The sequence below is a fragment of the Dromiciops gliroides genome, chromosome 5 (genome assembly GCF_019393635.1).
Source record: "Dromiciops gliroides isolate mDroGli1 chromosome 5, mDroGli1.pri, whole genome shotgun sequence".
Lineage (NCBI taxonomy): Eukaryota > Metazoa > Chordata > Mammalia > Microbiotheria > Microbiotheriidae > Dromiciops > Dromiciops gliroides.
This window is the reverse complement of record NC_057865.1, coordinates 111,043,192-111,056,448: the sequence shown is the minus strand read 5'-3', so window position 1 is coordinate 111,056,448 and position 13,257 is coordinate 111,043,192. Positions and strand designations below refer to the sequence as shown.

Below are 13,257 nucleotides of genomic sequence, written 5' to 3'. Positions count from 1 at the left end.
AGTGGGCCAACCAAACACACATTGTGTTCATTTCTGGGTGCCACATTTTTAGAAAGAGACATTGATAAGGAAGAGTATATCCAAAGGAGAATAACAATGATCAGATTTAAAAATAAGTCATATGAGGGGGCAGCTAGGTGGTGCAGTAGATAAAGCACTTGCCCTGGATTTAGGAGCACCTGAGTTCAAATCCAGACTCAAAACACTTGACATTAGCTGTGTGACCCTGGGCAAGTCACTTAACCCTCATTGCCCGCCCCCCCCCCAAAAAAGGTCTATGAGGTATGGTTGAAAGAATTGAAGATATTTAGCTTGTAGAAGATAAGGGAGAGGGATGTGATTCTGTCTTCAGATATTTGAAGGATTTGCAATATTTGTCATGTTGGATATAAGTTTTACTCTTTGTGGTTCCAAAAGGTAAAAATGAGTACCAATATGTAAAAGTTATAGGCAAGCAGATTTTTGGCTCAATGTAAGGAAGAATTTAACAATCAGGGTGGTTCAAATATGGAATGAACTGCCTCATGAGTTTTCCTTTAACATAGATGCTTTACTAGACAATGGATTCACTAGGCGCTTGGGGACCTTATAGAAATCATTCATGCATCAGGTGGAGGTTGGGCTAGCTGACCTCTGTATCCTTTCCATTGGATTCCAAAGATTCTAGAGCAGAATTGTCTTAAGGATGAAGAATGGCTGTAATCATCTTAGAAGGACTATTTTAAAGGTCACATTTCATTTTCTAACTTTAACAATGTTAGTTAGCTTACAGCCTGAGCGTACATTTGCTTAAACATAAAAGAGAATAAACAGCTACTTAATGGAAATGGTACAACAATCATTGTTGATCCCATGCCAGAAAATTCTGAGAAAATTCTGTTTTCATAAGATGACATGTTGAATCCTTACAATGGTGTATTCTTGGGTATTCTTTTGACCCCACTTTTTAAAATGTGAATTACATAAATTTTCAGTGGGAGTAGTACACAACTTTTACCCCAAGTCTCAAACTATATTCATAGTAACATGTGCGTTAACAGACAGACCCTGACATCCATTTGTTCTGCTTTCCTTACCAGCTTACAAAGACCGCTGTTTCATGTATTCTCGAATAGGGGGTGTCAGATCTCTTCAGAAGCACTCAGAAATTCTACCTGTGGAGGACTATGACAACACTTTGATATTTGAAGCCAGGTTTGAGAGTGGTAATCTGCAAAAGGTGGTCAAAGTGTAGGTTTTAAAATTCCTTTGATTTGAGGAGCTAGGACATCAGCTAGCTTTGGGCAGTTCTTTGAACAGTAGGGTCGTCAGTGACCATTGCAATGGTCTGCACATGTTAAAATCAAATTTCCCAAAGAGCATTTTGAGTCAATCAGTGAATAAATATTTATTAAGCACCTACTATGTACCAGGCACTGGAGTAAGCCCTGAAGATACCGAAAAAGGTAAAAGACAGTCCTTCTCTTAAGGAGTCTAATAGGGTAACAATATACAACTATGTAAAAATAAACAGCATTCAGGATAATTTGGAAGTGATCAACAGAAACAAGGCATAATTAAGAGGGACCAGGAAAGGCTTCCTGTAGAAAATGGAATTTTAGCTGGACTTTGAAAGAAGCCAAGGAAGCCATGAGGTGGTGATGAGAAGGGAGAGCATTCTAGGCATGGGGTTCAGCTAATGAAAATACCCAGAGGGGCAGCCAGGTAGCACAGTGCATAAAGCACCAGCCCTGGATTCAGAAGGACCTGAGTTCAAATCCAGCCTCAGACACTTGACACTTACCCTGGGCAAGTCACTTAATCCCCATTGCCCCGCAAAAAAAAAAAAAAAAGAAAGAAAGAAAGAAAGAAAAAGAAAATACCCAGAGTCTAGAGGTGGAATGTCTTGTTCAAGGGACATCAAGGATGGCAGTGTTACTGGATCCCAGAGTACATGTGCAAAGTGTAAGTAAACTGGAAAGTTTGAGAGGAAAATTGAGAAGGAGAAGGTTATGAAGGGCTTTGAATACCAAACAAAGGATTTTTTTTATCCTGGCAGTGATAGGGAGTTCCTGGAGTTTATTAAGGGGGTGGTGGTGATGGTGACATAGTTGGACCTGCTCTTTTTCTCTTTTCTTTTGTGTGCATGTGTGTGTGTGTGTGTGTGTGTGTGTGTGTGTGAGAGAGAGAGAGAGAGAGAGAGAGAGAGAGAGAGAGAGGCAATTGGGGTTAAGTGACTTGTCCAGGGTCACACAGCTAGTAAGTATCAAGTGTCTGAGGTCAGATGTGAACTCAGGTACTCCTGAATCCAGGGCCGGTGCTCTATCCACTGCGCCACCTAGCTGCCCCCAGACCTGCTCTTTAGGAAGATCACTTTGACAGCTAAGTGGAGGGTGGGCTAGAGTGGGGAAAGACTTGTAGCAGAAAGAGCAAACTTTTACAATAATCCAGGTAAGAGGAGATGAAGGACTATACCAGGGTGGTGGCAGTGTCAGAGGACAGAGGGGAACATTTATGAGCAGTGTTACAAAAGGTTAAGCCTTGGCAAGAAATTGGATGGGGGAGGCGTGGTGGTGAGGAAGAATCAGGCGTTGAAGATGACACTAAGTTGCAGGTGACTGGGAAGACAGTGATGTTCTCAAGAGTAATAAGGAAGTTAGGAAAGAAGAGGGATTTGGGGAGAAAGATGATGAATTCAGTTCTGGACATATTGAGTTTAAGATACTTACAGGACACTCATTTTGAGATGTCCAATGGACAGGTGAAGACACAAGACTAGAAGTCAACAGAGGTAAGGGCTAGACAAATACATTTGAGTCATCAGCATAGAGATAATGAATCCATGGGAGCTAATAAGATCACTAAGTGAAATAGTATAGAGAAGAGGGCCCAAGATAGAGCCCCCTGGAACATCAATGATTAGTAGGCATGATCTGGATGAAGATGCAGCAAACTAGACTGGGAAGGAATAATCAGGAAGGTAGGAAAACTAGGAGAAAGTAGTGTCATGAAAACCTAGAAAGAAGAGGGTATCCAGAAAAAGAGTCTTCGTGGTGGTGTCAAAAGCTATAGAGAGATCAAGAAGGATGAAGATTGGAAAAAAAAAACATTGGATTTGACAATTAAATCGTTAGTAACTTTGGAGACAGTAATTTTTGTTGAATGATGAAAATGGAAGCCAAATTGTAGAGTTAAGAATAGAGTAGGAGAGGGGCAGCTAGGTGGCGCAGTGGATAGAGCACCAGCCCTGGAGTCAGGAGGACCTGAATTCAAATCCAGCCTCAGACACTTAACACTTACTAGCTGTGTGACTCTGGGCAAGTCACTTAACCCCAATTGCCTCACCAAAAAAAAAAAAAAAAGAATAGAGTAGGAGGACAGAAAATGGAGGCACCTATTACTGACAGCTTTTTCAAGTTTAGCCACAAAAGGGAGGTGAGATAGAGGATAATAGCTGGTGGGAATAGAGAGTTCAAGTGAGGGGGTTTTTTTGATGATGGGGAAGATGGCATATTTTTAGGCAGTTGAGAAGCAGCCATTAGACAAAGGAGAGAACAAAGATTAGTGAAAGATTAGGGAAGATAGAGGGGACAGTCCTCTGGAGATCAAATTGAATGGGATCACTTTTTCACATAGAGGGATTTGCCTTGGCAAAGAGAAGGGTCACATTTTCATGTGAGAAAGGGGTGAAGGAGGACATAGTGGCAGAAGGCATCTGAGTAATGTAAGATGAAGAAGAGGGGAGAAAGAGCTCTGGGCAAATAATCTAATTTTTTTTCCAGTAAAATATGAGACTTCTCACCTTAGAGGGCAGCGTAGGGAGAGGCATTCCAAAGAGGAATTAAAGGTTTGGAAGAGCTATTTGTGGTGGATGGGGTTGTGATTTAATTAGGGAGATATAAAAGAATTGCCTTAGTGAGGATCTAGTTCAGCTTATTATGTAATGTAAATTTGTAGCAGACTCTATTAGCACAGTTTCATGATGTTCTCTGGATATTTTCAGTAGCATACCTGTAGGAGTAAAGGCAGTGTAATTTATCCCAGGCTAAAGATGGACAGGGCAAATATTGTCATTATTAGGAGGCAAAGGACTCAAGAGAAGAGGCCTATATAGAGTTGAACTGGTTTACCAAGGGATCAAGGTGGGGAAAGAAGGAAAGTGTAGCTAGTGCAGGGGTGATGATCTGGTAGAGAACTAAGGTGTCAAGGAGTTGGAGGTCATGGTGTCAGTGATGAACAGGGTTCAGGATGCAAAGCAGAGAGAGGCAGAAAAACAATAGCTTGTCATCCAATAAGGGAATTTCAGAGTTCTAGACTATGAAAGTGGAGCATTTGTGGGTGATGGAAAGACCAAGGGTATGAGGATCTGTATATAGCTGAGCTAGGGTGCAGAAGTAGGTCATGTAAAATGAGTAAGTTGCACTGTGAAGTTAGGATGCTTGAAGGACTAGCAGTATATATTTTGAAGTCCTCTAGTGTGAGGGCAGGAGTTGGGGGAAGAAGGAATGACTGTGGATCAGGCACTGAACTCACTGAGGATAGAAGGAGAGTGCCCTGGAAATCAGTAGACAAGAACTACCAGATTTGGGTTGGGTGGTAGAGATGGATTGAGTCAACCTAAAGGTGGAAAAGTTACTGAGTGAAGGTGGTAGAGGGAAGTGGCAGTGGGAAGCAAGGAGTATTCCAACTCCCCAACCTCAGCCAGTGAGTATGGGGGAATGAGTAAAAGTAAAAACATTTCTGGGAAGAGGAGGGAGGGAGGCTGTGTCATAAGAAGGGAGCTAGATCTCAGGGAGAACCAGTAGATAGGAGTGAGAAAGGAAAATATCTGAGTTTATTGCCGATGGAACAGGCATTGCAAGGAACACAGTGGAAGGTGGAGGGAACTTCAGAACATTGGGGCAGGAAGTAGGTTGAGGAGACAGTGAATTAGAAAATAGAATCAAGATGGGGAATTTGACTTGGATGATGCCAAATTCAGGGTCAGAATTGCTGGGAGAGAGAGGGTTTGACCAGGGGTGAGAGTTTATTAATCATTGAGGGAAAAGTTTTTTAAATTCCATATACTAAATAGTTTGTGCTCACAGGATACTCAGGATACCAAGCTACTCCATGAAGAGAAAACTAATATAACTAAGTAATATTGCCTGTGAATTAATAAAAGAAAAAGTTTCCTCAAAATGGCTCTATTTTGCCCTTATAATGCAATCTCTTCCTGTAAGTATATGTGCTAGTGTTCCAGTTAACCCATATATACATATACATATATGTATATATTTATATATGTGTGTATGCATGTACATACACACATACATATACACACTGAGGGTCTGATTTTGCTTATCAATTTATACCAGAAATTTCTTTTGATTAAAGACCAAAGATGGGGCAGTTAGGTGGTGCAGTAGATAAAGCACCAGCCCTGGATTCAGGAGAACCTGAGTTCAAATTCAGCCTCAGACACTTGACACTTACTAGCTGTGTGACCATGGGCAAGTCATTTAACCCTCATTGCCCCACAAAAAAGATAATAAACCAAAGATATGAACTAGATTTTTTAAAGCAGTTTTAATTATCTTCCTCTAAAAACATGAAATGGGTACCTATGAGGTGCCAGGCCAGTGTATCTTTTCTCAAGATGTTTACTGTCTAGTTAGAAGCTACAAAACTATATGAATTTTAAAAAGCAGTCCCTTTCCTCAAAGAGTTTACTAGTTATAAGGTATGAAATCATGATTTTTTAAAAAATTTCTAAGAGCTTTTTTTAAAAGATTCCACAAATATAAGCTAATGAAGCCTAGACAGAAATCTAAAGCAAACAATTCATGCGATAGGCACAATCAGGGTGATGCTTCCTTTAGTCCCAAAACTTTTTTAGTTTCCTCATTTAACTTGCTTGGGAAACTTGGTTAAGATGAAACATTAGATATCTGGTTAAATCCCCAGTTTTAACCTGTTTTCATTAATTTCATTTCATTAACCTGGACCTTTGTAGCTCTCATCTTTTGTAAGTACATATTAGAAGACACTGGCCCACCCAGCAAAAATCTTGAGGTTTATAGATAGAAGTTATGCTCTCTTATTTGCCTACGCCAAATGCTGGTTGTAACTTGTTTTTTTTTCCCCTTTCTTATACTAGTACTGATCATGAATATCAGTTGACTGTTCGCCCTGACCTCTTCACAAGTAGACACACCCAGTGGTATTACTTCCAAGTGACCAACACTCAAGCAGGGATCCCCTATCGGTTTACCATTGTCAACTTCACTAAGCCGGATAGTCTGTACAATCGTGGCATGCGCCCACTCTTCTACTCTGAAAAAGAGGCCAAGATGAACAATATTGGCTGGCAAAGAACAGGAGACCAAATCAAGTATTATAGGAACAATATAGGGCAAGAAGGGCGTCAATTTTTCTCTCTTACATGGACTTTCCAGTTTCCATATGACAAAGATACATGTTACTTTGCTCACTGCTACCCATATACATATGCCAACCTGCAAGACTACCTTTTAGCTATCACTAATGACCCAATACGGTCACAGTATTGTAAAATCCGTGTGCTGTGCCACACACTTGCTAGGAACATGGTATATGTTTTAACAATTACTACCCCTTTGAAGAATACTGAATCAAGAAAGCGTAAGGTGGTGATTTTGACAGCAAGGGTACATCCAGGAGAAACCAATAGTTCTTGGATCATGAAAGGCTTCCTAGATTATATCCTAGGAGATTCAAGTGATGCCCAGCTGCTCCGGGACACTTTTATCTTCAAAGTGATACCTATGCTGAATCCAGATGGTGTGATTGTGGGAAATTATCGATGTTCCTTAGCTGGACAGGATCTAAACCGTTGCTACACATCTATCCAAAAGGACTCTTATCCTTCTGTTTGGTACACCAGGAATATGATCCGTAGGTAAAATAAGCCTCAGTTTACTTAGCAATTCTGGTAGCCTTTCATACAAGTATTTCTACCTTTAATTCCACTTAATTGATTATTAGATTCTTAAGAAAGTTCATTCATGACTGCTTTCTATACTAGTCAAGCTTTTTAAAAAATCAGTACCATCTTTCTTGTCACTGACTACATTATTTCCTAAAATCTCCCATTCCACAATATTAACTCTAAGGAACTTAAATCCCTTATCTATGAGAAATAATTTCATGCTGTAAGAACAGTCTCCCTTTCCATTTCTATCATCCCCAAATCAATAAAAGAAATCCAAATTTTAAAAAATACTAAGTAGTCAGAAGCTATGCACCCACAACCTGGGCCTATTTGTAACTGAAACCCTTACTGCAAACTACAAGAATCTTGTTTCAGGGAAGTGAATGATTGGAAGGTTCTTTAGAGCTATCAGTCAATCAAGTGTGAAAAGGATCTCACTTTCATGTTTAATAGTCCTGTAAATTCAAAGAATAGAACTGAAAAAAAGGTGATTTTCTGTTTTAGAAGAACTTTAAGTCCTTTAAGTTTGAAATGATAAAAGAATTTAGGCTTCTGATCTCTGGGGAGATTTCATGAATTCAGAGATGAAACTCAGAAGTTCTCAGAAGGGTTTAGGACATACTTTAGTTATACAAAGGATACCCATGACCTTTATTTTGGAGGAGTGATTAGCAGGTGCCATGGTCCCATTGTAGCCCCTGCCTTCAAAAGAGTTTACACATCTGTGAATTTCTTTAAAAAACAGGGATTCTCAGTTTTGAACATGATAAATAAAGAGGACTTAGCAAAATTATCTTAACCTTACACTAGCTATTTAAATTTTCTCAGTATTTCTTAATTTGCTTTGTGAGTAGGTATGGGGACGTAACATTAAAATAGTGGGGACAATTTTTCAGTAGTTTTTACATTAAAATTTTGTTTTTCAAACATTTATGTAGGCATATAAATTGGGACTAAACATTGATAATGTATGCAAGGTGGGAGAATATGCGAGAATACAGTATTTGGGGTTGAGGGAGGAAGAATCGAAAAGCATTTTTATAAGTAAGAAAACTTTTAAAACTATTTCCAAGTGATTAAGATTATAATGAAATACTGAACGCAGCAGTAACTGCTTTACCTCAGAGGAAACATTACCTCTCTGGAAAATAAGAATTGAGTAGAGGAAGGGATCTTTAAGTACAATATACGAAATGAAAATAGTAAGATTTTAGAAGCTTTGTCTTACAGATTTATATCAATATTCAAGTTAAAAGTTAATATGATACTCATTCAGGCTGTATTAATAAAATTAATATCTTAAAACATATAACCATACTTCACACTAATCAAAAGCTATTTCTCATGCCAAGGAGTTTGGTCTTTTTAGACCACTAGTAGTTTAGCACTATTAACTAACACTATTATTAATTGTCCCTGTTAACTAACACTTATTGGCTCCATTTCTATCTCCTACATGAAAACACTATAATAGCAGGAGACAGCTTCCAGTTTAGGATTTAAATGTAGTGTTAAGGAATTATTAATGCTATGATCCTCATCAGTTGGGGCCTGGGATAGCCTCGCCTATTCTAGTTCTAGATCCATGATTCCCTTACTCTTTCATCTTTACCTTAAAAGTTACTTTTTAAAAAGTGGCCTAAATATATGCCTAAACAAGTAGTTATCTCATCTCCACTGATGGGGAAGCCTTTCCATCTCAAGGCAGTCTATTCCAATTTTGGACAGTTCTAATTGAGAGGAAAGTTTCTTCCTTTACATGGAAGCTAAAATCCGCCTCTTCAATTCCCACCAGCTTCTCCTAATTCTGCTCTCCTGGGGCCAAGAAAAAGAAGTTTAATTCCTCTTCTCCATGACAGCTCTTCTTTTCTTCAGACTGAGCCTTCCCTGTTCCTGACATTAATTCTAATATGGCATGATTTTGGGCCTCTTCTCTAACATGGTTATCCTACTCTAGCTAGACCAACCCCAACTTTGTCAATGTCCTTCCTAAAATGTGGTACCTAGAACTGAACTGAAAACACTTCCATAGATGCAGTCCAAACACATTTAGTTACACTGGGACCATCAGTCCTCATTTTGTTTTCGGTGTGTCTATTGTTGTAACCTGGGATTGCATTGGCTTTTTTGGCTGCTAGATTCATATTGAGTACACAGTCTACTAAAATCTATAGATCTTTTCACGTGAACTATATAGTCACAACTTTCCCATCTTATAATTATTAACTTTGTAAACCCCAATGCAGGACTGAACATTTCTGTTAAATTATATTTTATTAGACTTGGCCCAACATTCTAGACTGTCAAAATATTTTTGGATCCACACTTTATTCTTCCCAGCTTTGTTATATCTGCAAGTCAGATATATGTATCATTTATACCTTCATCCAAATAACCAATAAAAATATTAAACAACACTGAGACCAAGGAAAGATCCTTGGGTACATTACTGGGGTTGATAGTGACCATTTATTGACTACTTTTAGAGCCATTAATTCAATCAGCTCTAAACCCACCTAGCACAGATCTTTCCCACAAGGATAGAATGAAATCTTCTTTTCAAATACTTTGCCATACTCCAAGTCTATTGTGTCTGTGCCATTCCTCTGATCTACCATTCTAGTAAGCCTGTCAAAAAGAAAATGAAGTTAGACCGTCATGACTCATTCTTAGTGATGCTATGACTGGTCATCACTGTTATAATGGAAAGCAGGCTGAATTTGGAGCCAGAGTAAATTCTAGTATTGCTACTTACTATAATCAAGTAAATTCATGCAAGTATTTAACTTCTCTAGGCTTTTGTTTCCTCAGTCTTTAAAGGAGTTGGACTAGATGATCTCTGGTTCCTTCTACCTCTAAATCTATGAACCACATGATCCATAAATCCTCACAAACTATCTTTTTAATAATATACTACAAAATTTTGCTGGTAATTGAAGACAAGCTCACTGGCCTATAATTCATAGATTATATTTCTCTGTTTGTCCTGATTTTCTCAGAAATCAACACAGTGTCTGCCCATAGTCCTTCTGGATACAAAGTAATATGTGACCAGGTATCAAATGAGTGGCATAGATATTAATAAGTACTATAAGACCAGAGGAGGAGAAATCCCTGGACTGAAGTGATCAGAAAATATGTATGAAGAAAATAAGAAAACTCAATCTTGAAGGATGGAATTATATTCAAATTGATAAAGAAAAGAGAAGGAATTCCACATGAAGGTCACAGCATGAGCACGGGCTCCAATATTAGAATAAGCAAAATTAGTTTGTAGAAAGCAGTGGACAAGAGTAATGCAAGAAAGGTCATGTGAGGGAATAGTGAAGTTGGAAATTTTGATTAGAACCAAAATAAGGAAAAGGCTTTCAATGCCCTGTTGAAGAGTTTGGACTTTATGCTTTAGATCATTCTAAAGGTTTTTTGAGACAGGAAGTAGCATGATGAAAATATTTGAAATAGGGAGCTGTCAGAGCTCACAGAAACCAGAAAGCCGAGTTCCCTTTTTGTAGACTTTTTTTTTTGAAAATCAAGTGACCCTGGTTGAACACATAGAAGAAAGCTGAAGAGACAGTGTTTTAGCTACCACATTTCCTTTTTCTTCTTTGTAGATTAATGGAAGATCGGGAGATTCTCCTATATTGTGATCTTCACGGCCACAGTAGGAGAGGGAATATCTTCATGTATGGCTGTGAGAATAGTGATGAAGATAAAGAGTTGTGCTTAGAGCAACGAGTATTTCCATTTATGCTGAGCAAGAATTGTCCAAACAAAGTAAGTATGTCAGGCTTTCTTTACTGTTCTGAATGTAATCCACATTGGCCAATGGAATGGATAACCTGATTCAATAAAATGATTTTTAAAAAATATTAAATACTTTATAAGGCTCAATATTTATTCAGGACTCAGAAAAGATTTAGGAAGACCCATTATATAGCCGACATTTTAAGAATAATGAGAATGGGAGAATAGACCAATCATCATTTCCTCCAAACTTAAAAAGTTTTGAATCCATTTATTCATTCAACATTTAACTATTAAACACCTATTCTGAGGATACAACAATAACAATGAAATAATCCCTGCCTTTACGGAGTCCACATCCTCCCAGAGGAGACAATATACACAACCATTATAAAATGCATATGAAGTAATGTGGGGGTGGGGGTGGGAAGAAGGTAACAACTGTGAGGATCAGAAAAAGCTTCATGTAGGAGGTGGCACTGGAGATGAACCTTGAAGAAAACTGGGGATTTTAACATGTGAAGGTGAGAGAATGTGTTCAAAACATGAGAGACAGCCTGTGCAAAGGCACAGAATTGGGAGATGGGAGATGGAATATCATGGAAAGCCTGTTTGACTGGAACAGAGTATGTAAGGAGAAGCAATATGGAATCAGAATAAAAAGACAGGTTGGAGACAGACTGTAAAGGCATTTAAAATTTAAATCCCCCTTAAAAAAACAGAAGAGTTTTTATTTTATCCAAAACCCATAGAGAGTCCCTGAAACTCCTCAAACAGGGCAATGATACACCTAGGGCTATACTTTTAAGATTTCCAATTTGGCAGCTCTATGGAGGATGGATTGGAAAGAAAAGAGTCTGGAAAAAGGGAGACCAATTTGAAAGCTATTGCAGTAGTCCCATTGAAGAAGGATGATGGCCTGACGTTTGAGTGACTGAATGAGTAAGAGGGGGATAGATATGAGAAGTGTTGTGGAGATTTAATTGATAAGACCTGGTATATTGGATATAGCCAAGAAGAAGGAAGGATAGAGGATAGAAGAAAAAGTAAAATTTGATGCTATGATTGCTTCACACCTCTTACATGAGCATGTAGGTACCTTCTTATTCCCTTCTCTGGCTCACCAAATTGACTATAAGCATTAAAATATGTTTTCAATATTGTAAAGTTATAATGTGGCTATTGTAAAGACTGAAGGAACCACGATAGTAGTAGTTCCCGCAATAGAAAAAATAAAAAGAGGAAAGAATTAGGGAAAGGGCAGAAAAGAGCCAAAAAGGTTCTGTCTTGAATATGTTGAGTTTAAGTTAACCATGGGACATCTAACTAAGGTGTCCAATGGGCATCTGGTGATTTGGGATTGATATTCAGGAGAAAGACTAGGATTGAATGAATATATTCTTCTAGGAATCATCTGCATAAAGATAATTGAATCCTTGGGATTTTATGAGATCATCAATAGAGTATAGAGAAAATAAGAGAACTGTGTACAAAGCCTGCTATCTTACTGAGGTGCAAAAATTAAATTAAGCATTTCTATTTTGTTTTGTTTTGTTTTGTTTTTGTTTGGTGGGGCTTGCCCAGGGTCATACAGCTAGTAAGTGTCAAGTGTCTGAGGACAGATTTGAACTCAGGTCCTCCTGAGTCCAGGGCTGGTGCTTTATCCACTGTGCTGCCTAGCTGCCCCCAAATTAAGCATTTCTAAAGAATACCAATACTTAACCTTCACACACACAAAAATGGAAATCCTAATCGAGCTCTTGTGAAGATTCTGAAAAAACTAATTTGTTGAATATGCATATGAAATATCTATACATATAGATGCATAAATATCTATACAGTCAATTCTGCTATAATTTGACACATACATTGCCAAAAAGCACTGAGCTATGCAAAATTGCACAATAAAAACCATAGAGCTTATGGAAGGAAATGGAAATAAGGACACATGCTCAAAAACTTTGTAAGACATTTTTTAAAAAGATAGGAACCTAATAAAATGATAGCATAGTTTTATACATGTTTAGTGGATTAAAATACCTAAATGCCACAGTAAGTGGTTGCCTCCCATCCTTGGGGAGCAAGTTGGGCAGGCCACAGGCTTGGTCTTAAGACCCCACATCACTGGCAGAAAGTGAAGTGGAGAGGGGGTTAAGGGAAAGGGAGGACCAGCCCTTCTCTGTTCATAGCCCCTACTGCACTAGAAGTTACACAATAAATATGGCACTTAACCTTGACAAAGAACTGAAGTTTGCTTGTAGAAGTGAACATTGGAAGAATCATACCTTATGAGTTTTTGCGAAGTAGTGGTTTTCTGAGTTCCCTTGCTCTATCTCTTGGAAGAAATCTGACAGAAGCAAGAACAAAAATCAAATTATGCTCAAAATCTTTCCTAATACATTAAGTTGGAACAAATTTGCATTTTTGAAGCAGGTGTCATAGCAGAACTGAGTGACTGTATATGGTTCAGACCTTTGAACTCCTAGTTCCTCAGCCAACTTCCTCAACCAGTCCAGATTGGCAACTATCCTGAAACTTAGAGTCTTAGAGCAGGTGTTCCTAACTTTTTTTTGTCTCATGGA

At 38.4% G+C, this 13,257-nt stretch overlaps 1 protein-coding gene across 1 annotated transcript in view; it reads left to right on the top strand.

Moving 5' to 3' along the window:
- AGBL3 (AGBL carboxypeptidase 3) overlaps positions 1-13,257 on the top strand; it is a 120,240-nt gene that overhangs the window by 20,831 nt on the left and 86,152 nt on the right. Inside the window, exons 6-8 of the mRNA XM_043967565.1 lie at positions 1,080-1,230; positions 6,119-6,898; positions 10,543-10,705. Of these exons, the coding sequence (XP_043823500.1) occupies positions 1,080-1,230; positions 6,119-6,898; positions 10,543-10,705 (1,094 nt within the window). The remainder of the gene's footprint in view (positions 1-1,079; positions 1,231-6,118; positions 6,899-10,542; positions 10,706-13,257) is intronic.